The 25,415-nt window shown below is 43.0% G+C and overlaps 2 protein-coding genes across 2 annotated transcripts; both read left to right on the top strand.

Annotated features, from left to right (window-relative positions):
- Nucleotides 1–7,808: 7,808 nt before the first annotated feature.
- LOC133040417 (olfactory receptor 9S13-like) lies at nucleotides 7,809–8,759 on the top strand. Its single transcript, XM_061120140.1, has one exon. The coding sequence runs from the start codon at nucleotides 7,809–7,811 to the stop codon at nucleotides 8,757–8,759; it is 951 nt and encodes a 316-aa protein (XP_060976123.1).
- Nucleotides 8,760–20,282: 11,523 nt separating this feature from the next.
- On the top strand, nucleotides 20,283–21,233 carry LOC133040418 (olfactory receptor 9S13-like). Its single transcript, XM_061120141.1, has one exon. The coding sequence runs from the start codon at nucleotides 20,283–20,285 to the stop codon at nucleotides 21,231–21,233; it is 951 nt and encodes a 316-aa protein (XP_060976124.1).
- The last annotated feature ends 4,182 nt before the right edge of the window (nucleotides 21,234–25,415 follow it).

Below are 25,415 nucleotides of genomic sequence, written 5' to 3' on the forward strand. Positions count from 1 at the left end.
GCCCCCGGCCTTGCAGCCGCCACCCTCTCCCGGCTCCTGGTCCTTTACCAAGAGAGCAGTTACTTCAGTGGGAGTGTTCTGGGGCTGGGACCGGCGGCAGTTTCCCTGGTTTATTTTTTCCAATTGTATCATAGTGCCAAACAGGCCTGATTCTTATTTTTATTTTTATTGAATCACTTCCTGTTTTTTTTTTTTTTTTTTTGCTTGGAGCAGGACGAAATCAATTAAGGAAAGATGCCTGTAAAGTCTGAAATGACTAACTCCTCCATGCTGGCATGTGTGATACAGATTCAGTATAATTAAAACCACATCGTGGCTTATATTCTGTGCCATACTTTTTTTCTATCTGAAATTAGCTGAAATTGATTTTCTTCTTGATTTCTATGAAGGATCCTCCTCTGTATATTTGTTTTTTGAAGGGTGAAAAGTTTGACGCAATCCCTTACGCACGCACACCATTTCCTTCCTCCAGGCCTTCAGTTCAGTTGACGAAATCCTGTGATCATTTGATTCCTCAGGATAAACAATGCGGGATACTGTACTCTGGATAAATTTTTTCTTTTTGCTTAACAGGTAGAGGGCTACATTGTTGGACTTACACACCTAAATAATGATCAGCTATAGAGCATAGTATTTATATGTAAGCGATAACGTGGGTTTGTAACATTAGTTTAAAAAAAGGGAACATTTCATTCTGTATATTTTGTTACCTTTTACAGAATAATAAAAGAATTACATATTAAAATAAATAAATAAATAAAACATTTTTTACAAAGGGAAATTTTGCACTATGCAAAATCATGGGTTAACCTGGAGTTTATTGTGCTAAGTAAAATAAGCCAATCACAAAAGACAAAATTGCATTATTCCACTCATTTGAGGTATCTAAAATACTCAAATTCATAGAATCAAACAGTAAGCAGGTGGTTGCAATGCAACTGGGCAGAGCTATTATTTAGGAGGCATAAATTTTCATTCAAACAAGATGAATAAGCTCTAGAGTTCTGCTGTACAATATTGTACCTACAGTCAACACTTTAAAACTTGTTAGGCAGTAGATCTCTAAGTGTTCTTTACATAACAAAAAAAAATTAATGTGATATTCTAGATATTCATTTTCATGGAGTTCAGTCAACAAACTATGATCTTCCCATACATTGGAGACATTGAAAGCCTGGCTTAGAAGGACAAAGATTACAGTGTTTGGTTAAAAAATTGCAGACCTGATGTGTAGTGTGACCGTATTTTTGTAAGGAAAAATCAAATTATACAAAATGCACATGCACGCTGATGTCACCTCCTCCTCTCATGGTTTCAGAAGTGAAGACATCAAACTGCTGGCCAAGGTTAGGTCAGTGATTGGCAAAAACACAAGGACATCCTCACGGCTGGCTCAAAACACCTTGTATTTCCCTGACTTTGTCAGGCACGTTCTGGTTTTACGGTTTGAGAATGAAGATTTTTCAATTATTATGCTTCACCTTCCTCCATCGTCCCCCGGGAAAGAAATATATTTAGGGTGGTCTCTCTCTCTCATGGGGAGTGACCTGCACAACATCAGGACCCACTGAAGGGAGGAGCCCAGAGGGGTTCAGAGGAAGATTTTGCTCCTCGCCGGTCATTTAAGACACAGAGAGTAGCACACTTCGGGTGGAGGGGGGGAGGGGCTGATGGAACAGCTTTGGACCCAGGGGTCCACCCCTACCACCCCAGGGGGACACGTCCACTGAGGGTCACGGGGCCAGGTCTTCGAATCTGGGCTTGTCTCCTGTTTGTCCTTCTGGAAGCTGAGGGACTTCTGGGCTTTGCTCCCTGGACCTGGAGGTGAAGCTGGATCAGACAAGGGCTGGTGACTGGGGACCCAGGAGGACGTGGAGTCCCAGTTCACTGCAGAGGCTGGGACGCAAAGCAGCTCACATAATTAGCCATTGGGGACGCCGAGTCTCACCGTGGCAGGTGGCGAGATCGCCCCAGCAGAGTGACCCCAAGGTAGGGGCCTGACCCTCTGCCTGGGTGATGCAACAGGAGCTGGGCGGGCAGGTGAGCTGAAAGACTCCCCTGCTTTCACAAGACCCAGGGGCTTCCTGCCCCAGCCTGATGCTTGCTGAGACCCCAGCATCCTCCCTTACCCCCTCCCCACTGGCGCCTCACAGTGTGGGAAGCCAGGGGTGAATGGGGAGGGGTGGGGGTCCTCGGTGCCACCTCAGATGCAGCACAGACCTGGCTCAGGAGCTCAGACCTGGGCGAGCAGATCCTGCGAGTGTGGGCTTGAGTGAGTCATGACCCTCACCCAGACAGGGTAAGGTCAGGGCAGTCGCCCGGCAGGGCTGCAGGGATGGGAGGAGAACATGGGTGTAAGGGGGCAGCAGGGCCGCGTATACCGTAAGCACTCAGGTCTGCTCTGGGCAGGGGAAGTGGTGACACCCTCCTGCCTGACCAGCCCTGCCCGTGGGCTGCAGGGCCATTTAGACCAAAGGGACAGTTTTCATTATAAACAGAGAGCGCCACTGTCTACTTCATCACCTTCAATGAATTGCTCAGATCAGCACCACCAAACCCTGAGCACATGCTAAGGTCTGTACTAAGGTAGAGACCCCATACCGGGGGTGCAAAAATAACAGACCAAGGCCAGTCTTGGACCACAGACATAGAATCAAATACCTGCAGTTTGACATGACCAGGGCAGCAGGAGGGGGTATGACCAGGCTGCTGATGGCACAAAGGAGGAAACAGTCACTTCAGAGTGCATCATGGAGGGTCCCCGGCGAGACAAGAGAGCTAGTGACACCCACAAGGTGGACGGGGCTAGGCAGACATTTCAGACAGAATGAGACAATGGAGAAATCTGCCTCCTGAGAAACCTGTAGGCAGGTCAGGAAGCAACAGTTAGAACTGGACATGGAACAACAGACTGGTTCCAAATCGGGAAAGGAGCACATCAAGGCTGCATGTTGTCACCCTGCTTATTTAACTTCTATGCAGAGTACATCATGAGAAATGCTGGGCTGGAGGAAGCACAAGTCGGAATCAAGATTGCCAGGAGAAATATCAATAACCTCAGATATGCAGATGACACCACCCCTATGGCAAAAAGTGAAGAACTAAAGAGCCTCTTGATGAAAGTGAAAGAGGGGAGTGAAAAAGTCGGCTTAAAACCCAACATTCAGAAAACTAAGATCATGGCATCCAGTCGCATCTCTTTGTGGCAAATCGGTGGGGAAACAGTGGAAACAGTGAAAGATTTTACTTTTTTGGGCTCCAAAATCACTGCAGATGGTGACTGTAGCCATGAAATTAAAAGACACTTACTCCTTGGAAGGAAATTTATGACCAACCTAGACAGAAAATTAAAAAGCAGAGACATTACTTTGCCAACAAAGGTCCATCTAGTCAAAGCTATGGTTTTTCCAGTAGTCATGTATGGATGTGAGAGTTGGACTATAAAGAAAGCTGAGTGCTGAAGAATTGATGCTTTTGAACTGTGGTGTTGGAGAAGACTCTTGAGAATCCCTTGGACAGCAAAGAGATTCAACCAGTCCATCCTAAAGGAAATCAGCCCTGAATATTCATTGGAAAGACTGGTATTGAAGCTGAAACTCCAATACTTTGGCCACCTGATGTGAAGACCTGACTCATTGGAAAAGACCCTGGTGCTGGGAAAGATTGAAGGTGGGAGAAGTGGATGACACAGGATGAGTTGGCTGGATGGCATCACCGACTCAATGGACATGAGTTTGAGCAAGCTCTGGGAGTTAGTGATGGACAGGGAGGAGTGGCATGCTGCAGTCCGTGGGATCTCAAAGAGTCGGACATGATTGAGTGACTGAACTGAACTGAAGGAAATGAGGGAAGTGGTCAGAGAACCTGTGTGGGGGCCAGCAAAGACTGTGGTCACCAAGCCTGAAAGGAAAAAGTCTAGAGAAGGAGGAAGCAGGGGACAAAAAACTGCTTGTTCATCTCATGTGACTTGAGGCAGGGTTACTTCTAACATCCCGGTGTGTCTCTGATCCATAAGAAAGTGCTGCATGTGTTCCCTTTCAGTCTGGCCTGAGCTCCTTCCAAGGAGGTGGTGGCGGCTGCTCCCCAGGTCAGCAAGCGCAGGGCTCCTGTGGACCCCTCTGCAGTACCACGGCTTCAGGATGCGGACAAGTGCTCCAGCCCTCCACCTTCACCACAACACACGCAGAGGTGCGCACAGAGTCACATTCGGTGCCCAGGAGTGATCGCAAAGCAGACCGCCGCCCAGGAACGACGCAGGCCCAGACACGCTCTACCCCATCTCAGCTCAGCAGTTCCCGTGCCCCGCATGCCCTGGCTGTTCAGGAGCCCCAGCTTCCACTGATCCCCGGAAAGGTAGGCACTGTCCTGATGTTTAAAGTAATCATGATTTTTCTTTTTAAATTTTGTTTAACTTTGTATTTTATATTGGAATATACTTGATCAACAGTGTTGTGATAACTTGAAGTGCCCAGCAGAGTTATTCGGTTGATATACATGTATTCACTCCTTTTCAAATTCTTTTCCCATTTAGTTGGTCACATAACATTGAGCAGATTCCCTGTGCTATATAATAGGTCCTTGTTGGTTATCCATGTTAAATGTAGCTGTGTGTGCAAGTGCATCCCAAACTCCCTAGCTATCCCTTCCCCCCAGTCTTCCTCCATGGTGACCATAAGTTTGTTCTCTAAGTCTGTGAGTCCATTTCTATTTTGTAAATATTGCCATCATTTCTTTCTAGATTGGGCATATATGCAATATCATATGATATTTCTCTTTGCCTGACTTCATTCAGTATGACAATCTCTAGGTCTATCCATGTTGCAGCAAATGGCATTTTTCATTCTTTTTAATGGCTGAGCCCCAGGTGCGTAGTAGTGAAGAACCCACCTGCCAATGCAGGAGATGCCGGATCGATCCCTGGGTCAGGAAGGTTCCCTGGAGAAGGAAATGGAAACCCACTCCAGTGTTCTTGCCTGGAAAATTCCGTGGACAAGGGAGTCTGGTGGGCCACAGTCCATGTAGTTGCAGATCCGGACACGACTGAACAGCTGAGCGCGCACACCCACACACCCACACACAATACTCCAACATACATATCTCCACATCTTCTTTATCTAGTCCTCTGCTGATGGACATTTAGGTTGCTTCTGTATCCTGGCTATTGTAAATAGTGCTTCAGTGAACATTGGGGTGCAGGTATCCTTCCAGACCATGGTTTCCTCCAGATATATGCCTAGGAGTGTGATTGCTGAATCATATGGTAGCTCTATTTTTACTTTTTCAAGGAATCTGCCTACCGTTCTCCATAGTGGCTACACCAATTTACATTCCCACCGACAGTGTAGGTTGCCTATGTTCTTTATTTTTCTTCCATTCTTTTGCATTCACTGAAAAATATTATTATTCCATTTCTTATTTATATTCCTTTGGATGTTTAACATTCTTTCACTTTTTCTCTTAATTGTTACAAAAAAATTAAACTTGTATTTTTGAATTAATACAACTGACAGTAGTGTTTTTATTTACTTTCTGAACAAGGCAAAAAGCATTAGACTATTTGTACCCTAATTACCCCCTCCTGAATTGCATACATTTGGTATTTTGTATTTTAATCTCTCTGTTTCAACCTTCGAGCATTTTATAAAATCCATATTTATTTAGATATCTCAATATTTTTGCCCTTTTCCTTGATTTCATTGTTTCTGTCATCTCTGAGTTTCCATCTGGGATCAATTTCCTTCTACCTGAAGATCATCTTTCAGTATTTCCTGTAGCTTGTGTCTGTTAGTGACAAACTCTCTCAGTTTTATCTTCCTGGTAAATGTTTTTATATTACTTTCCTTCTTTCTTTTTTAAAAATAATTTTTAATGTTTAAATCGAGAAACAATTTTTATATGACAAAAATTTTACAATTTCACAATTTTAAAGTGTATAAACAGGTGTGTTTTTCCTTTTTGTTTTAGTATATCCACAATGTTGTTCTGTCATCACCACTAGCTAGTTTCAGAATATTCTCCACCCTCCTGTTCTCCCAGCCCCTGGCTATTGCTAATATACTATTTGTCTCTGAGTTTGCCTTTTCTGCACGTTTCCATGGAATCATAGAATTTGTGCCCTTTCATATCTGGTTTTGTTTACTTAACATTGTTTTCAAGGCTTCTCCACATTGTGTCTTGTATTAGAACTTTACTCCCTTTTTGGCTAAATATTATTCCACTCTATGGCTATATCAAATTTTGTCTATCCATCATTTGATGGACGTTTGGCTCCCATCCACTTTCTGGCCATTATGAATACTGCCATTATAAATACTTGTGTACAAGCTTTTATGTGACTTTATGTTTTAAATTCTCCTGGGTTACCTGCCTAAGAGGGGATTGTTACTGTATAACATGGTAGCTCTACTGTTTTCTGTAGCAGCTGCACCACTTTTACATTTATATTAACATTGTATGATGGTTCCAATTCCTCCACCTCCTCATTGACAGGTGCTATTCTCCATTTTTTCATTATAGACATTCTAGTGGGTTGAGTGGATCTCATACTGGGCTTCAGCCCTGATTCTCTAATGACTAATGATGTTGAGCATCTTCTCCTGTACTTAATGGACATTTGTGTATCTTCTTTGGAGAAATGCTTATTCAAGTCTTTTGCCCATTTAAAAAATCGATTGTCTTTTTGTTGCTGAGTTGTAAGAGTTCTTTGTGGTTTATGGAGACTAGATGCTGATCAAACATATAATTTGCAGATATTTTATCTCATGGTTTTTATTTTCATTTTCTTGATAATGTCCTTTGAGGCATAAGATATTTTAATTTCAATGAAATCCAATCATTTTCTTACTATTATTGCTTGTGTTTTTGAGTCATAGTTAGTAAACTGCTAACTAATCCCAGGTCATGACAATTTACACGGATCTTTTCTTCTGTTCTTATAGTTTCAGTGCTTACTTTTAGGTTTTTTCCTGTTTTGAGTTAATTTTTGTATGTAGTGTGAGGTAATGCTTTTAATTCCTTTTTCTGTGGGTGGGTTTCCAGTTGTTCCATCACAGTTTGTTGAAGGGTTTATTCTTTTCCTTTTAATTGGTCTTGGCACACTGTTGAAAATCAATTGGCTGCAAATGGATGGAAAGCCAACTCACAGTCTTACTCCTGTGGTAGATTCTTTGAAGGGACAGTCTTTTTTTCCTCAGGCTGCACCTAGGATTTTTCTCTCTGTTTCAGTTTTAAATATTTTTACTCTGATATATATGAATGTGCTCTTCTTTGCATTATTTGCTTTAATTTAATAGGGCTTAATTTGCATATTGCTTTAATTTAATAGGGCTCATGAATCTGCAGATTAATATTTTCCATTGGTTTGATAAAACACTTGACCATTATCTCTTCCAATTCAGATTGATCCTGTTTCTCTGTCTCCTTTTTTAGTAACTTACTTCTGTGGATGCATCCTTGGTGGTTCCAAGTATCAAATAAATGTTTTGCAATTTGTCACCATTAGTTCCACAAAACAAGCAACACAGCAAAAAGTCACTGCCTAGGCACTGGGCTTCTCAGACTTCCTTTTCAAAACTGGTTTGTATCTCCAGGGCAAAGTACTGTCAGCATTGGAATCCCTGGTCCTCTGTGTTTATCTTGAACTTTGTTAGCAATTCTTCACTAAGTCATTAACTAACTCTCCTGAACTTTCAATCAGATTTCATTTTTACTGTTGATCTTTTCTAATAGTCTTCAGCAGGAAGTTTAGTTTGATTTACCTAGTTCACCATCACTGGAGGTGTAATTCTCACGGTCTGAGGACTGAAGTCATGTCACCCCATGGAAATAGAACCTTTTCAGTGATGACTTTGCAGGAGTTTGTGCTGGAGGGATTTGAGGGAGGTCCGCAGACCCAGGCCCTGCTCTTTGCTCTGTTCCTGGCCCTGTACATGATGGCCATCCAAGGGAATCTCACCATGATCGTGCTCATCACCCTAGATGCCCACCTGCACTCCCCAATGTACTTCTTCCTCAAGAACCTCTCCTTCCTAGATTTGTGCTATACATCTATTATCACCCCCAACACCCTGGCCAACATCCTGTCCTCCTCCAAGGTCATCACTTTTGCTGGCTGTACCACCCAACTGTTCTTCTTCTCCCTCATGTGCACCACCCAGGGTCTCCTCTTGGCCGTGATGGCCTATGACCGCTTTGTGGCCGTCTGCAGCCCCCTGCGTTACCCCATCTCCATGCGCCCCTCGGTCTGTGCCCGCCTGGTGCTGGGCTCCTACTGCGGGGGCTGCCTCAACTCCATCCTGCAGACCAGCTTCACATTCAGCCTCCCGTTCTGCAGCTCCAACCGCATCGACCACTTCTTCTGTGATGTGCCCCCTCTGCTCCGGCTTGCCTGTGGCGACACAGCCCTCAATGAGCTGCTCTTGTTTGGCATCTGTGGGGTCATCATCGTGGGTGTGACAATTGTGGTCTTCATCTCCTATGGCTACATCACAGGGACCATCCTGAGGATGCGCTCAGCAGCTGGGCGCCACAAAATCTTCTCTACCTGCGGCTCCCACATGACTGCAGTGACTGTCCTTATTGGGACTGTCTTTGTCATGTATGCCCAGCCGGGAGCTGTGCAGTCCATGGAGCAGGGCAAGGTGGTCTCTGTCTTCTACACCATGGTCATCCCGATGCTCAACCCCTTCATCTACAGCCTGAGAAACAAGGATGTGAAGGATGCTCTGAGGAGACTGGGATGGAAACACACAGCATCCTGAAGGAGGGTGGCCAGAGAGGAAGCATGGGTTTGATCCTTGGTCAAGGAACTAATATCCTGAAACTCTGTTCTCTTGAATTTTTGTGTACTTAAAAAAGTAGGTAAAATTAATTTTAATAGAATAACATTTTTGAAGGATTTAAACTACTTGATTTCAGGATTTACTATAAAAACCAGAGAAATCACAACAGTGTAATTTGGGCTTACTGGAACAGAATCAAGAATACAGACTAAATTTATGCATATAAGGTCAATTTTTTTTGACATAACTATCAGGCTAATTCAGTGGAGAAATAGTGTTTTCAACAAGCTATTCTGAAACAATCGAACATCCATATGCAAAAAGACAAACATCAACCCTAATAATGATTAACTCAAAATAGATAAGATTCCTAAGTCTAAAGTGTAAAAATTTAAAACGTGTAAGAAAATACAGGAAACCATCTTTAAAACTTTGGGTTAAGCAAGCATTTCTTTGATAGGACACAGGATACATAAGCTACAGATGGAAACATTTGATAATTAGGACTTTATAGAAGTTAAGAATATTTAGTTTACAGAGACACATTGAAACAGTAAAAGAAACAGACATGAAAATATATTTGCAAAACACGTATTTGATAAAAGACATACCTAGAGTATATTAAGAACTCTTAAAACTCCATAATAAGATATCTGAATTTAAAAAAAAAAGCCAAAGGGCACCTCTGATTCCTGGTTCCATGTGTAAAACTCTTAAAAATTGTCACTCCATCCTGATAACAAGTAAAAAGCTAAACAGACTGACAAAATTACAACCATATTCTTGGATAACTTACATTTGTATAGCTTAGTTTATAAATAAAATTTTTTCAAAAAGATTGGGTAAGCATGTACAGACATTATATGGAATCATGTATGCTGGATTGTTAATATAGATTATCTAAGGTCATATACTGGAGAAAGGAATGGCAATCCACTCCCGTATTCTTGCCTGGAGAATTCCATGGACAAAGGAGCCAGATGGGCTACAGTGCATGGGCTCACAAAGAATTGGACACAGCTGAGCAAGTAACTCTCACACACACACACGCACGCACACGCACACGTCGTACATGGCTTTCCTGATGGCTCAGGTGGTAAGAAGTCTGCCTGCAATATGGGAGACCTGGGTTCCATCCCTGGTTTGGGCAGATCCCCTGGCGAAGGGATGGTACCCACTCCAGGATTCTTTCCTGGAGAACTTCAGACAGAGGAGCCTGGAGGGCTACAGCCGATGGGGCTGCAAAGAATCAGACACAACTGAGTGACTAACACTTTCACACTTTTCACACAAAGTCATATATGAGTTTTCCAAGTGGCTCAGCAGTAAAACAAACAAACAAAAAAGAAAACTGCAAAACTACCTGCAATGCTGGAGATGCAGGTTTGATCCCTGGATTGGGAAGATCCCCTGGAGGAGGAAATGACAACCATCCCAGTATTCTTGCCAGGCGATCCCATGGACAGAGGAACCTGGCAGGCTATAGTCCATGAGGTTGTAGAGAGTCAGACATGACTTAGCTATTAAGCATGCACGCACTCAAGGTCACATATGGGCTGATGGTAGGAAGAAAACTGATCCAATTTTTTAAAGGAAAGGGAAAAATGACTACAGAAAAGCTCCGCCAACAATCATAAAAACAGCTTAAAAATCTGGTGTGTATAAAAAATGTTTATTCATTTAAAGAAATTACATATTTGTGTATATAGAAAGAAATTAAAAAGTATTTACATTCAGAAATTGAAACTTAGTCATCTTTAAAAGAGTGACCCAAGTCTAGAGAACCTAGCAATGAATCTGAGCACATGCAGAAATGTGGTCTACGTGAACAGAAGACATTTGGCTACAGGTAAAATACCTAACAGCTTAGACCTCAAGGACATGTTATTTTATGTTACAAGATGCAAGAAATCAGTTAAGAAAATCAGTGCTAGGCTCTGTCAACTTCTTGTGCTTTTCTGGGATTACCTCTCATCATCACTGCAGTTTTGAACACAGTTATAAAGCACAGACATTAAGGTAATCCTCACAGGGAAGGTCAAGAACTAGCCAAGTGAGTATCCCAGAAAGACAAAAAAAAAAAAAAAGCAGGTTTTATTTTGACCCCAGAGGAAATGTGGCCAACATGCTTGAGGAACATTAAAGAGGCTACAACAACCTACAGAAAATTCTTAAAGAGATGGGAATACCAAACCACCTTTCCTGTCTCCTGAGAAACCTGTATGTAGGTCAAGAAGCAACAGTTAGAACCAGACATGGAACAATGGACTGGTTCCAAATTGGGAAAGGAGTATGTCACAGCTGTATATTGCCACCCTGTTTATTTAACTTACATGTAGAGTACATCATGTGACATGCCGGGCTGGATGAAGCACAAGCTGGAATCAAGATTACCAGGAGAAATACCAAAAACTTCAGATATACAGATGATACCACCCTAATGGCAGAAAGTGAAGAGAAACTAAAGAGCCTCTTGATGAGAGTGAAAGAGGAGAGTGAAAAAGCTGGCTTAAAACTCAACATTTAAAAACTAAGATCATGGCATCTGGTCCCATCACTTCAATAGGTGGGGAAAAGGTGGGAACGGCAGCAGATTTTATTTCCTTGGGCTCCAAAATCACTGCAGACAGTGACTGCAGCCACAAAATTAAAAGACACTTGCTCCTTGGAGGAAAAGCTATGACAAACATAGAAAACATATTAAAAAGCAGAGACTTAACTTTACCAACAAAGTTGTATATTGTCAAAGCTATGGTTTTTCCAATAGTCATGTACAGATATGAGAGCTGGACTCATATCTGAGAGAGAAGACTAAGTGCTGAGCAATTGATGCTTTTGAACTGTGGTGCTGGAGAAGACTCTTGAGAGTCCCTTGGATAACAAGGAGATCAAACTAGTCAATCCTAAAGGAAATCAACCCTGAATATTCACTGGAAGGACTGATGCTGAAGCTGAAGCTCCAACTGACCACCTCATGCAAAGAGTCAACTCTTTGGAAAAGATTCTGAACTGGGAAAGATTGTGGAACTGTAAAATAAGATGATAAGGCTGTGAAGCTAGATGATGTCATTCAGCCAGTGACAGCAAGGAGGAAAATTCAGATTCCTGAGTCCTGGGCACTGTCACAATCAGAAGCTAGCAAGTGGAAGATCCATAAGGAAGCTGAGATGGAACAGCTGGTGAGTCAAGTTAAACAGGTCAATCAGCTATGAGAGAGTGGCTTCAAAGGACTCATACCCCACCAACAGGTACCTGGATTCTTAGAGGAATGCCCAAGTCAGAAAAGCGTGCCATTCCAGGAACAAAAAGATGATCAAAGGCTGGAAGGTCAGGTCTGGATTTGGACCAAATTGAAGAGCTGCCCACTGGCTAAAAATGGGACAATTGGATGTTATTAAGAATAGTAATTACAATACATTCAAATACATCAAATATGTTCAATATGAATTCATAATAATACAAAAAAATCTTAGTCACCATTGGAGAAGTCTAACGAATCAATTCAATGTTTTTGAAATGCTACTGATAAAGAGAGAAGCAAGTGGGAGAAGCTGCTTCTCCCACATGAACTGAAGCCAAGAGGAATCGGAGAGCAGAGGACGTTCATCTTTGTGGATGGAATTAGAGGGCAGCAACCTAAGTGACTGAACTGAGCTGAACTGAACCTAAGTGAAACAAGTCAGACAGGAAAAGAAAATACCGTGTGACTCCGCTTACATTTTGAATCTAAAAAAAAATAAGCAAACAGAACAGAAATAGACTCACAGATACAGAGAATAAATGAGTGGTTGTAGAAGGGAGCATGCTAAAGGGGATAAATAGGTGAAGGGAATATACAAAAAATAAATCACTGGGATGTCATATGCAGCATAAGGGATGTGGTCAAAAGTGTTGTAAAAACTTTGTGTGGGGACAGATGTTTACTAGACTTGTTCAAGTGATCATTTCATAATATATGTAAATGTCAAATCACTATGCTGTACATCAGAAACTAACATAGGATTATACATCAACTATAACACACACACACACTCTCACATACATACTGCAATTAAAAATATATTCACATGGCCAGGCTCACCTGAGATAATGTATGTGAATAAAACACCTTGAGCAATGACTGGTACCAAAGATATGATTGATAGATACATTTTAATTGTGCCCTAATGGGTGATGATTCCAAAGAGAAACCAAATATTTAACCTTTCTTTCATACTTCACCCAAACCAAATATTCATGACCCTGTTTTAAATAACAACAAGAATGATAATTTAAATACATGACCAAACTATTGCTCAAAGTGAATTTGATGCCGGTAGGAATAATTTTGGCTGAGTGCCTCTCACACAGGAGAGAGGTCAGGGGTCTGAGGCAAAATCTTGGTTCCATCCGGGGCAGCTCTCTTGGGCTCCTGCTCCATCATCCCAAGGGCATGGGGGACACTGGCACTGGAGATGGTGCCCAGAACTCCAGTCACAGCATTCACCTTTCGGGTCTAGGATAGGAAAAATGATTTATCGTTATATTATATACATTTACAGAAAAAATCATGAAGTCATGTTTACTCATGGAATTTAGCATCATCCAGCTAAAGAGAATGAAATTTGCCTAAATGCCACTATAAATTTTGCCCACTCAAAATTGTTGTCCTCCAAAGTTAAAGATTTTCATGATTTTATATATTGATGCTATTCACCCTTGATAGAGTTCCTACACAATGAACAAATTGATTAAACATAGAATGCACCATGTCAAAGGATATCCAAAGGAATTAAGGAAAAGAAGAAGCAGGAGGAAAATGTCCTGAAAAAAATCACTTCCTTTAAGTGCTATTCCAGTGGAAACTGCAGTGTTGCCAAATATCTAGTATAAATATAAGAAAATGCCAATGCCTAAAAGTACTTTGAAAACAGGAGAATTCATTGGCAGTAGGAAACACAAATGAAAACAAAAGGGCAGAGATTTAGCACCTTATGAAAATAAGGATAAACAGGGGAACAAAGAATCCCACTGCTCATTTTGTTTCATTGGTAAAATCATTTCAAGAAATAATTAGGCAGATAAGTGGGTAAATAGTATGTGATGCAGTTGCTCATGAAGAGTGCTGAAGGAGCAGAATGACTTACAGTAAGGACAATTCAGCCTCCTGTTCTCAAGGAAGTTATGAATGTAGGCAGTCCAGACCCACAGAGACTTGGTGAAAAGCCTGCAACAGCAGAGAGGAATTGTTATGGATTATCAGTCCTCTGTTCATGGGCTTCTCAGAGCAAGAACACTGAAGTGGTTTGCCATTCCCTTCTCCAGACTTCAACAATACGTGAACTTCCAGATGTTCAAGCTGGATTTAGAAAAGGCAGAGGAACCAGAGATCAAATTGCCAACATCCGTTGGATCATAGCAAAAGCAAGAGAGTTCCAGAAAAACATCTACTTCTGCTTTATTGCCATGCCAAAGCCTTTGACTGTGTGGATCACAACAAACTGTGGAAAATTCTTCAAGAAATGGGAGTACCAGACCACCTGACCTGCCTCCTGAGAAACCTGTATTCAGGTCAAGAAGAAACAGTTAGAACTAGACATGGAACAACAGCCTGGTTCCAAATAAGGAAAGGAGTACATCAAGACTGTGCATTGTCACCCTGCTTATTTAACATATATGCAGAATACATCATGCAAAATGCCAGGCTGGATGAAGCACAAGCTGGAATCAAGATTGCTGGGAGAAATATCAATAACCTCAGATATGCAGATGACACCACCCTTATGGCGGAAAGCGGAGAAGAGCTAAAGAGCCTCCTGATGAAAGTGAAAGAGGAGAGTGAAAAAGTTGACTTAAAACTCAGCATTCAGAAAACTAAGATCATGGCATCTAGTCCCATTACTTCATAGCAAATAGATGGGGAAACAGTGGAAACAGTGACAGACTTTATTTTTGAGGGCTAAAAATCACTGCAGATGGTAACTGTAGCCATGAAATTAAAAGACGCTTGCTCCTTGGAAGAAAAGGTTTGACCAACCTAGACAGCTTATTGAAAAGCAGAGACATTACTTTGCCAACAAAGGTCCATCTAGTCAAGGTTATGGTTTTTCCAGTAGTCCTGTATGGATGTGAGAGTTGGACTGTGAAGAAAGCTGAGTGCCTAAGAATTGATGCTTTTGAACTGTGGTGTTGGAGAAGACTCTTGAGAGTTCCTTGGACTGCAAGGAGATCCAATCAGTCAATCCTAAAGGAAATCAGTCCTGAATATTCATTGGAAGGACTGATGCTGAAGCTGAAACGCCAATACCTTGGCTGTCTGATGCAAAGAGCTGACTCATTGGAAAAGACCCTGATGCTGGGAAAGATTGAAGGCAGGAGGAGAAGGGGACGACAGAGGATGAGATGACTGGATGGCATCACCTACTCAATGGGCATGAGTTTGAGTAGACTCTGGGAGTTGGTGATGGACAGGGGGGCCTGGCACGCTGCAGTCCACGGGGTTGCAAAGAGTCGGACACGACTGAGGGACTGAACTGACTGAACTGATTAATCCCCCATGCCCACAGTTACCCAACACTGTGGTCACTGGAGCAGCTTATAGATCACTTCTCTCCCATGGAACCGAGACTTCTTAAAATGGAAAGTTTTAGAGTTGAGTAGAGTGATTGAATGGCAAAAATGAAGAAAGATGGAAGGAAATGAACCTTAATAAAGTAAGATTAAGATGAAAATGAATGAGCTTGAAAAAAAAACATGCCTTTCTACTCAGGAATACACATCTAGATATCCACTTAAGAGGGGAAAATGTCCATTGCATAATATTCATTATTGAATAAGGAATATAAAAACAGAAATAACTTAAATTGTCTCTACTAAGAAGATTCCACAAGTAAACTGCTATACATTATCGTGTTTAAAACAACTGAAATAACTGAACTAGAATATGGAAGAACTGGGAAAGATGCTGAAGATCCTGCAGACTGCATTTTGACATAGAGCTGGAGAACAAGATAAAACAGTGAAAGCGTATTGCTGACTTTGCCAGGTGAAAGCAAACTTCCTCACCACCCTCCTGCTTCAGTCAGCAGGGCCACCATGGCTAACTAACACAAACTTGGTGACTTATAGCAAAAGGAGTTTACTCTCTCTTGGGTCAACGTTCAAAATCAAGTTGTCAGCAGAGACCGCTGCCCTTGAAAACGCTCGACAAACATTCTTCCTTGCTTCTTCCTGGGGGCTCCTGGCATTGTTTGGCCTTCCTTCCCCTGTTGCTGCATCCTTACAATCTCGTCCAGTCTTCACATGCCCTTTGTCCTTGTGTCTTTGTGTCTCCATATCATTTCCTCTTCCTATAAAGACCCCAGGCATTGGTCTTAGGGCCTACCTCATCCAGCATGGCCTCATGCTAGCCAATTCGTTTGGAAATAAGATCATACTCTGGTTTTCTGGGTAGACATTATTTTTTTTGGAAGGAGACACTTTTCCCCTTATTACAGTGATATTCTGTGTGTCTCAAGGGAATTTATATTCTGCAGTTGCTGAGTGTTTTTGACTGTTTGTGCTGAGGAGGTTCAATTAGTTAATATTTTAAATCTAACATTACTCTAATTTTCCCCTTGTTTTATCAATTACTGGGAGATGAATGATAAAATATACACTATTATTTGGATGTATTTATTTCATTTTTAAATTAATTTCATTGGAGTACAGTTGTTTTACAATGTTTCATTAATTTCTACTGAACAGCAAAGTGAACCAGCTACATATACACATATATTCCCTCCTTTGGATTTCCTTCCCATTCAGGCCACCACAGTATATTGAGTCCAGTCCCCTGAGCTATATACTAGACTCTCATTAACTGTCTATTTTATATATAGTATCAATAGTGTATATGTGTCAATCCCAATGTCCCAATTATTTGGATGTTTGTGTTAATTTAAATTCTGTCAGTCTTTACTTTTATAAGTCCTTTTTTAGTTGTATAAAAATTGAACAATTTCCCACTATCAGTTGGATAAAACAATTATGAAAGGCTCCTTTATAAAACAACAACAACAACTTTTTCTTCTGCCATCTACTTTGTCAAAACAATTACTGAGCCTCACCAGCCTTGTTTTTCATAGGATGTTCCTAATGCGACTGTCTCCTGCTTTTTGCTTTCATACTTTCTGTATTTTTCTAATAATCACATATCACCTTCAGACAGTGAAGAATCTGCCTGCAATGCAGGAGACTCAGGTTTGATCCCTGGGTCAGGAAGATCCCTGGGAGGAGGGAATGGCAACCCACCCTAGTATTCTTGCCTGGGCAATCCCATGAACAGAGAAGCCTGGTGAGCTACAGTCCATGGGGTCACAAAGAGTCAGACATGACTCGACTACTAACACTCTCATTTCACTCTGGATTTCTCACCAGGATTACAAAATTTAGCGTATATGTTTAAGCTGATTCAGCATATATATTTAAGTCTTCATTGAGTGTCAGGCTGCACTGGAGACAGGACAATATTTCTGTGCATCTAATGATAACAGATGCATAGAAAGTGCCGTGGTGGGAGCATGGACACAGATCCCTCACTCATTGATTTTCCTCAAAACAACCAGTGGGGGTGGGGCAGAGGAGGGGGATGGGCCATGGGCCAACAGGTCCCACCTGCTGCCCGGAGGACGCCTCTCCAAGGAGGGCCCCTGGGTCCCTCTAAGTTCTCTTCCTTCTCTCCTGTTGGCCCCCAGTGCTTCCTGAGGGGTTTCAGGCTCCTTGCCTCCTCTGTCTTGAATTGAGGGGAATCAGAGCAAGATTGGCCACTGGAGGGCAGCTTCCTGGCACCTAGGGAGTTGGGAGTCCCAAGGCACTCAGAGCCCAAGTCTCACCTAATTGGCCGTTTGAGGCCTCTATTCCCAGCTAGCTCAGATAGATACCTCTGCCCCAGCAAAGAGACCCTGAAGTGCAGGTTGCAGGACATACTACCCAAACACAGGACCGGATCTAAAGGAGCAAGTGAACTGAATCCTCCCAGCCCTTACTTGTTCTAAGACCCAGGAGCTTCCTACCGCAAGATCATGGACACTGGACAGACCCTCACTGGGCACACAGGAGTCCTCCGCTAACCCCTCCCCGCTTCACTTCCCTGCACAGGAGGCCAGAGCTGAACAGGGTGGAGGGTGCTCCACGTCGTTATCACCAGCACAGACCTGGGTCAGGAGTCCTGTCCTCCCCGGGAGCACAGGGTCCTGGGTGAGCCACGACCCCCCTGACATCACAGGAGCACTGCGGTCATCACTCAGTGGTGGGGTCAGCATCACCGACAGGTGAGTCCTGGGAGCCCGGACCCTAATCAACACAGCCCCCCTCCACCCCTGCTGTGCTGCACAGGGTCATCGAGGGCAGCCAGTCTGAGCTTTAAAGAGAATAGACGTAATCAGTGGGTCTCTTATAAATGTGGGGTTTAATTCAGTGCCTGAGGCTCTGCTTTACTGACAAGCTCCAGGCTCTGCTGGATGCTATAGGTCCCCAGACCACATGTGAGATCAGCTTTCCAAAGAAGGATTCAGCCATAGTTAATACAAATTGAGGCTTGCAGATAAAACTGAATTTTTTGCTTTACTAGGCAAGAATTTCTCAGGCTCAATTCACACAGGTTTACTAAAGCCACTAAAGTAGCCTCACTGGGTCATCTCAACAAGCCAAAGGAATGTGTGAATTTGTTTTTTATAAAGAAAACTGGTAGCTTGGCTTCCTAGAAGAAAAGCCAGTCACTCCTCTGGGGATCCTCAGGCACCCTAGGGGTCACTGTTGTGATGACCCAAAGCCCCTGATGTGGACAAATTGTCCTGGAAAACAGTCACAAACACAAAGTTAGGAACCCCAAGGGCATAAGAGCGAGGCCAGCCAACCTGAGATTGGGGAAGACGGTCACCCTGGTAACATTTGACAGGATTATCTTTGCGAGGACCTGGGTGAGCAGAGGTGGACAGCTAGGTCATGGCTACCTCAGTTGTGAGCATAGGGGCATAGGACCTGGCTGGGTACCAGGGTGTGCAGCCGATGTGTGTAGGGCGGACCCTCAACTCCACCCTGAACACCAGCTCCAGCCCTGAATTTGGGGGGGATCTGCCTGGGCATCCAGGTCAGACTGTCCTGCTTTGCTGTCATGTAAGGGTTGGGGTCAAATAGCCCAGGAGAGGAAAGCTGGACAACCTCCATAGTCATCAACCACTCCTTTGTTGGAAAGTATAGAATTTTTGAGGGCACCTTCTAAGAAAACTTCAACGGAAGTTCCTGAGAAAGAACGTGGGGGTCAACACTTCTCCAGAGGAACCACTGACCACCCAGCTTCTGCTTGCACATCCCCTCTCCTTCCAAAGTAAGCCAGCTTGTGACGCTATAGATCTGACCTCTAGACCACATGGGCTCCGCTCTGAAATACACTTTCTTACTAATCCTCATCTACACTGTGGGAGACGCTCCAGCTCCAGGCTCTCCATCCTTCACCACTCCTCCCTCTTCAGGCTGCATCTCCCCTGATAATTCCTCTGGCCATCACAGAGCGGGTCTCCATGTGCCATCAGAGTGTGGTGGTCAGCCCTGCCCAGGGCAGAGAAGGGAGGTCTGGGCCGTGACAGGGACAGGAAGCAGCACTCAGCAGGAGGACCCAGACACTGAGCAGATGTGACCGTGTTGGAGGCTCCCACTGCGCCAAGCAGTCACCCCACGGGGTGTTGCAGAAGAGCCTGGGTCATGGAAGTAAGGACAGGAGAAGACATCCTCATCTCCTGAATGTGTCACAGCCCCTGTCCTGCTGCTTCTCAGACTGTAGAGCTGGGTTATTCCCTTCCCAAATTTGTCCAACACTAGATTTTTCAAACACTAGAGGTCCCCCGAGATCCTCAAGGATGCACAGTGCTCTGGGGACAGAATGATAGTGTAGTCCAGGTTCCAGACACTGATGCTGAGATAGGGCTCAGGGTCTGCAAGACAAAATGACAAAAATTCGTCCAATCATTGCTAGTTCCTGCTCTCCTTCCAGCTTGGCCTTCCACGTGGGCAGGAAGCACTCAGTAAACATTTCCAAAATTTGCGAATGGGTTAACAAGGCAAGAAAGTGCACAATTAGATCGTTGTGGGAGGAGAGGTAATGGCACAACTCAGGAGCATCCCTTTGGGGGTGGAAAGCACGTATTGAGAGGAGGCACAGGGGCTGTAACACTCCTCACACTGAAGGTCTTGAACTCTGTAAAGCTCCTGACATGCCCCCACCCCATAATGACAGCAGCTCAGAGTTTCTGACAGAGGGAATGAACTTGCATACTTCTGAACTAGTGAACTGGAGGAAATGTTCCTTTCCAGGTCAGTCTGAGCTCATCTGGAAGCAGAACTGGGCAGCTGGTGGTCCCTTGCTCAGTGGGCAGTGAGGCACTGAAGGGATCCTGTTCCGCAAGAGAGTATGACCTTGTGGCCTTGACCTGCTCCCTCTCCCTACCTCCCACCAGCTCTCTGCCCCATGTCACCCAGCTCAGGGCCATGTCACCCTATGGGAATGGAAACCTCTCAGTGATGCCTCTGCAGGATTTCATGCTGGATGGATTTGCGGGTGGCCCACAGACCCAGGCCTTGCTCTTTGCTCTGTTCTTGGCCCTGTATGTGGTGACAGTCCTGGGGAACCTCACCATGATCGTGGTCATCACCCTGGATGCCCGTCTGCACTCCCCAATGTACTTCTTCCTCAAGAACCTCTCCTTTGTGGACTTTTGCTACTCGTCTGTCATCTACCCCAAGGCCCTGGTCAACTTCCTGTCCTCCTCCAAGGTCATCACCTTTGCAGGATGTGCCACCCAGTTCTTCTTCTTCTCCCTGCTGGTCACCACTGAGGGATTCCTCTTGGCAGTGATGGCCTATGACCGCTTTGTGGCCATCTGCAGCCCCCTGCGCTACCCCATCTCCATGCGCCCCTCGGTCTGTGCCCGCCTGGTGCTGGGCTCCTACTGCGGGGGCTTCTTCAACTCCATCCTGCAGACCCCCTTAACATTCAGCCTCCCGTTCTGCAGCTCCAACCGCATCAACCACTTCCACTGTGATGTGCCGCCTCTGCTCAAGCTTGCCTGTGCTGACACGACCCTCAATAAGCTGGTCATGTTTGGCATCTCTGGCCTCATCATCGTGGGCACCACACTCGTGGTCCTCACCTCCTATGGCTACATCACAGTGACCATCCTGAGGATGCGCTCAGGAGGAGGGAGACACAAGCTCTTCTCCACCTGCGGCTCCCACATGACAGCCGTGTCCCTCTTTTACGGGACCCTTTTTGTCATGTATGCCCAGCCGGGAGCTGTGGAGTCCATGGAGCAGGGCAAGGTGGTCTCTGTCTTCTACACCCTGGTCATCCCAATGCTCAACCCCCTCATCTACAGTCTGAGAAACAAGGACGTGAAGGAAGCCCTGTGGAGACTGGGACAGAAACACACAGCCACGTGAAGCAGGGTGGACAGAGAGACCCAGTGTCCTGAGGGGAGGGCAAGAGAACTTGAGGGGAGACACTAGGTTTGGTTTAAGGAATTCATTCTTTATTCATCTAATTCATTCTTTCATCCAGCATTTCATTCAACCCTTCCTGGAAGCAAATCATGGGTCACCCATTTCAACTGTGAGAGGCAAAATGGATAATTCATTTTCTTTGCCATCAGATAATTAATGGTTCATGATGATGAAGACCCTAATCTTGAAGCTAAGGTAATATAGTCAGTAGAGTCATGACTTTCCTGGTGTCTCAGATGGTAAAGAGTCTGCTTGTAATGCAGGAGACCTGGGTTTGACCCCTGGCTCAGGAAGATGCCCTGGAGAAGGGAATGGCAACCCACTCCAGTGTTCTTGCCTGGAGAATTCCATGGACAGAGGAGACAATTCATGGGATCACACAGAGTTGGGCAAGACTGGTGACTGGCACAACACAGCAGTCATATAAGTGGGATAGGTAGGAGTCATAGAAACAGGCTACATTCTCTCCCTCAACTCTACATAACAAGACACACTTTGAGGCCTTTACCTTTCCATTCATGGCTGATAGATGAATCTCTTGAGGCTGAATGGTTTACTGACGGGAGCAATTGTGTAGAAATGGGAACCTGAAAGGCAGGCTGTGCCACAGTTAGTCTAGATGAAGTCATAGAAAAAGAAAGAGGAGGAGGAGGATGAAGAAGAGGTCAAGGGAGAGGGAGAGGGGGAGAAGGGGAGGAGGAGGATGAGAAGGAGAGTGGGGAGGAGGGAAAGGGGGAGGGACTGGAGAAGTTGAGGAGAAGGAGGATGGGGGAGGAACTGAGGCAGAGACACAGAGAGGAAGCCCGCCCTCTTAGGTGGGACTTAGAGACATTGAGCCAATCACAGCGGGCATCTTTTTCGATACCAACTAAAATAAATGCCATTTAGAAGCATTTATTACATTTATGAGATAGACGTTCAAGCAGTGGCTGATATTTGATGATATTAAAGAATTTTATTTCTTTATATATAGCGGATATTCTTTTCTTTTAGAGATGCATGCTAAAATACTTAAAAATGAAACCCTACTTGTCTAATACTTACTTCAAAATAATACAGGCGCTATGGGAGTAGGCCAAGGGCTGGACAAGACTGGCCAAGAGTTGATGGCTGTTAAAGCTGGGCCATGAGTAATCGGGGCTCATTACACCATGTGCTCTTCTTGTGTATTTAAAATTTCCCATCCTCCTCCCCTTCCTCATCTACATCACAATGCTTAGTCAGGATGTGTCTTGGAGTTCATTGCTCTGCAACACCTCCCTCCCAAAAAACACATTGCCAATGGGATTCCTTCTTTAATGCTCTAAGACTCTCTCCTATTCTGTTTTTGAAATTATTTTCTCTTCCACTGTTGGTTTTTCTCTATCAAAGTTAGTTAATTTTATATTGAATTTTACATATCTGTCCTTTATACTTATTAACTTCTCTTTAATGCCTTTTTTCTTTTTTTCTCTATACTTATAATGAAGGCCTCAAGACTTTCTCTTATGCCAGAAATTTCTTTTTTGGTTCTGTAAAGTCTTCTTGTTTTGTAAACAGTTTCAGTTCCCATGTTATGAAAGCTGATATTCTAATTTTGTGTTTTTTTAGCCCTAAACATGCTTAGCAAGATCATCTGTATGTACATGGTATTTTTCTGTTTTATATAGGTGAGTTGCAGATGTCTTTTAAAATTCCATTTCATGTTGGTTTCCAACAATAAAAATAATGGGAGAGCACATATGAAATCTGAACTTCCATTTCATTTGAAAGTCGGAAGATCTACTAACACAAACCAGCAATAGTTGGCTGGAGAGGGAAGCAGTTACAGCCTTGATATGACATTCACTCACCTTCATCTCCTTTTAGGTGTTTACTCTGCAAAGAAAGGCAATCCATAGAGAAAAAAAGAAAAAGAGAGAGCTTATGAAATAAATCATGGTGGGACACTAAGAAAAGCTATTATGATGAAAAACTTAATGATCAACAAAAAATGTAGTAAAATTTTCCTCATTATAAACTTATGACCCTACAATTCCACTTCTGGGCACATATCAGAGAAAAATATAATTTGAAACGATGCATGCCCCATAATGTTCATAGCAGCAACTATTCACAATAGCTAGGAAGCATCCATTGACAGATGAATGGAAAAAGAAGATGCGGTACATATATACAGTGGAATGTTACTCAGCTGGCGAAGAATTTGCCTGCAATGCGAGAGACCCAGTTTTGATCCCTGGATCTGAAAGGTCCCTTGCAGAAGGGAATGGCAACCCACTCCAATATTCTTGCCTGTAGAGTTCCATGGACAGAGGAGCCTGGCGGGTTATACAGTCCATGGGGTAACGAAGAGTTGGACACAACTGAGGGACTAACACTCCATAAAAAAGAGTGAAATAATGTCATTGCAGCAACTTGGATGGACCTAGAGATGGTCATAGTGAGTGGAGTAAGGCAGATAGAGAAAGACAAATATTTTATGATATCACTTATATGTGGAATCTAAAAAGTGGATACTAATGAACTTATTTAAAAAACAGAAATAGACTCACAGACATAGAAAACAAACTTATGGTTACCAAAAGAGAGTGGGGAAGAAAGATAAGTAAGTTTGGGATTAAAATATATACGCTACTATATATAAAATAAGTAATCAACAAGGACCTACTGTATGGCACAGAGAACTATACTTAATACCCTGTTCAGTTCACTTTAGTATCTCAGGTGTATCCAACTCATTGTGAACCCAAGGACTGCAACACGCCAGGCCTCCCTGTCCATCACCAACTCCCGGAGTTTACTCAAACTCATGTCCATTGAGTCGGTGATGTCATCCAACCATCTCATCCTATGTCATCCCCTTCTCCTCTTGCCCTCAATCTTTCCCAGCATCAGGGTCTTTTCAAATGAATCAGCTCTTTGCATCAAGTGGCCAAAGTATTGAAGTTTCAGCTTCAGCATCAGTCCTTTCAATGAACACCCAGGACTGATCTCCTTGCTGTCCAAGGGACTCTCAAGAGTCTTCTCCAACACCACAGTTCAAAAGCATCAATTCTGCGCTCAGTTTTCTTTATAGTCCAACTCCACACATGACTACTGGAAAAACCATAGCTTTAACTAGATGAACCTTTGTCAGCAAAGTAATGTCTCTGCTTTTTAATAAGCTGTCTAGGTTGGTCATAGCTTTTCTTCCAAGGAGCAAGTGTCTTTTAATTTCATGGCTGCAATCACATCGGCAGTGATCTTGGAGCCCCCCAAAATAAAGTATCTCACTGTTTCCATTGTTTCCCCATCTATTTGCCATGAAGTGATGGGACCAGATGTCATGATCTTAGTTTTCTGAATGTTGAGCTTTAAGTCAGCTTTTCACTCTCCTCTTTCACTTTCATCAAGAGACTCTTTAGTTCCTCTTAACTTTCTACCATAAAAGTGGTGTCATCTGCATATCTGAGATTATTGATATTTCTCCTGGCAATACCTTGTAATAACCTATAATGGAAGAAAATGTAAAAAAGAATATGTATGTATATATATATATATATATATATATATATAAATCTCTTTACTGTAACCTGAACCTAACACGGCATTATAAATCAATTATATTTAAATAGATTTTTTTAAATGCAGGATTTTCTTATTAATATGAATTAAATAATAATGCTACTTAAGATATAATATTGTTTTTTAAAATTTTCCCTTTCAGTTGTATTAATAAGAAACACAGATGACCAACACATATGATGGTGTTTATTTAACTTCACTTAAAATCTTAAAATGCGAATCAAAATAATGATTTTTTACCTATCAAATTAAAAAAATCATAAATTTTGTAACATCAGTTGTCAGTGAGAATGTGGAGAACAGAGACAGTTTTATATATTTTGAAGAAATAACAGTGAAATCACAACAATTTCAGTAGCTATGGAAAGGTCAAAGTATTCAGTAAAGTTTTTCTGCTTGGGAAAAAATTAGTATCAGCTTCACAGAACACACCAATATAGATTCTGGATGTATTAACAATGTGATTGTTGAGAAAAGTAAAAACTCCAAGTTTATGAGAAGAACATGAAGAAGGAGTCTTCATTGAGGGTGTACTTGTGAGTTTGATGTGTAGTCAAGAGGGTAGTGGACCCTTCA

This window comes from Dama dama, chromosome 20 (assembly GCF_033118175.1).
Source record: "Dama dama isolate Ldn47 chromosome 20, ASM3311817v1, whole genome shotgun sequence".
Taxonomy (NCBI): domain Eukaryota; kingdom Metazoa; phylum Chordata; class Mammalia; order Artiodactyla; family Cervidae; genus Dama; species Dama dama.

Coding starts and splice junctions, on each gene's coding strand:
- LOC133040417 (XM_061120140.1), top strand. CDS start 7,809: ATGTCACCCCATGGAAATAGAACCTTTTCAGTGATGACTTTGCAGGAG.
- LOC133040418 (XM_061120141.1), top strand. CDS start 20,283: ATGTCACCCTATGGGAATGGAAACCTCTCAGTGATGCCTCTGCAGGAT.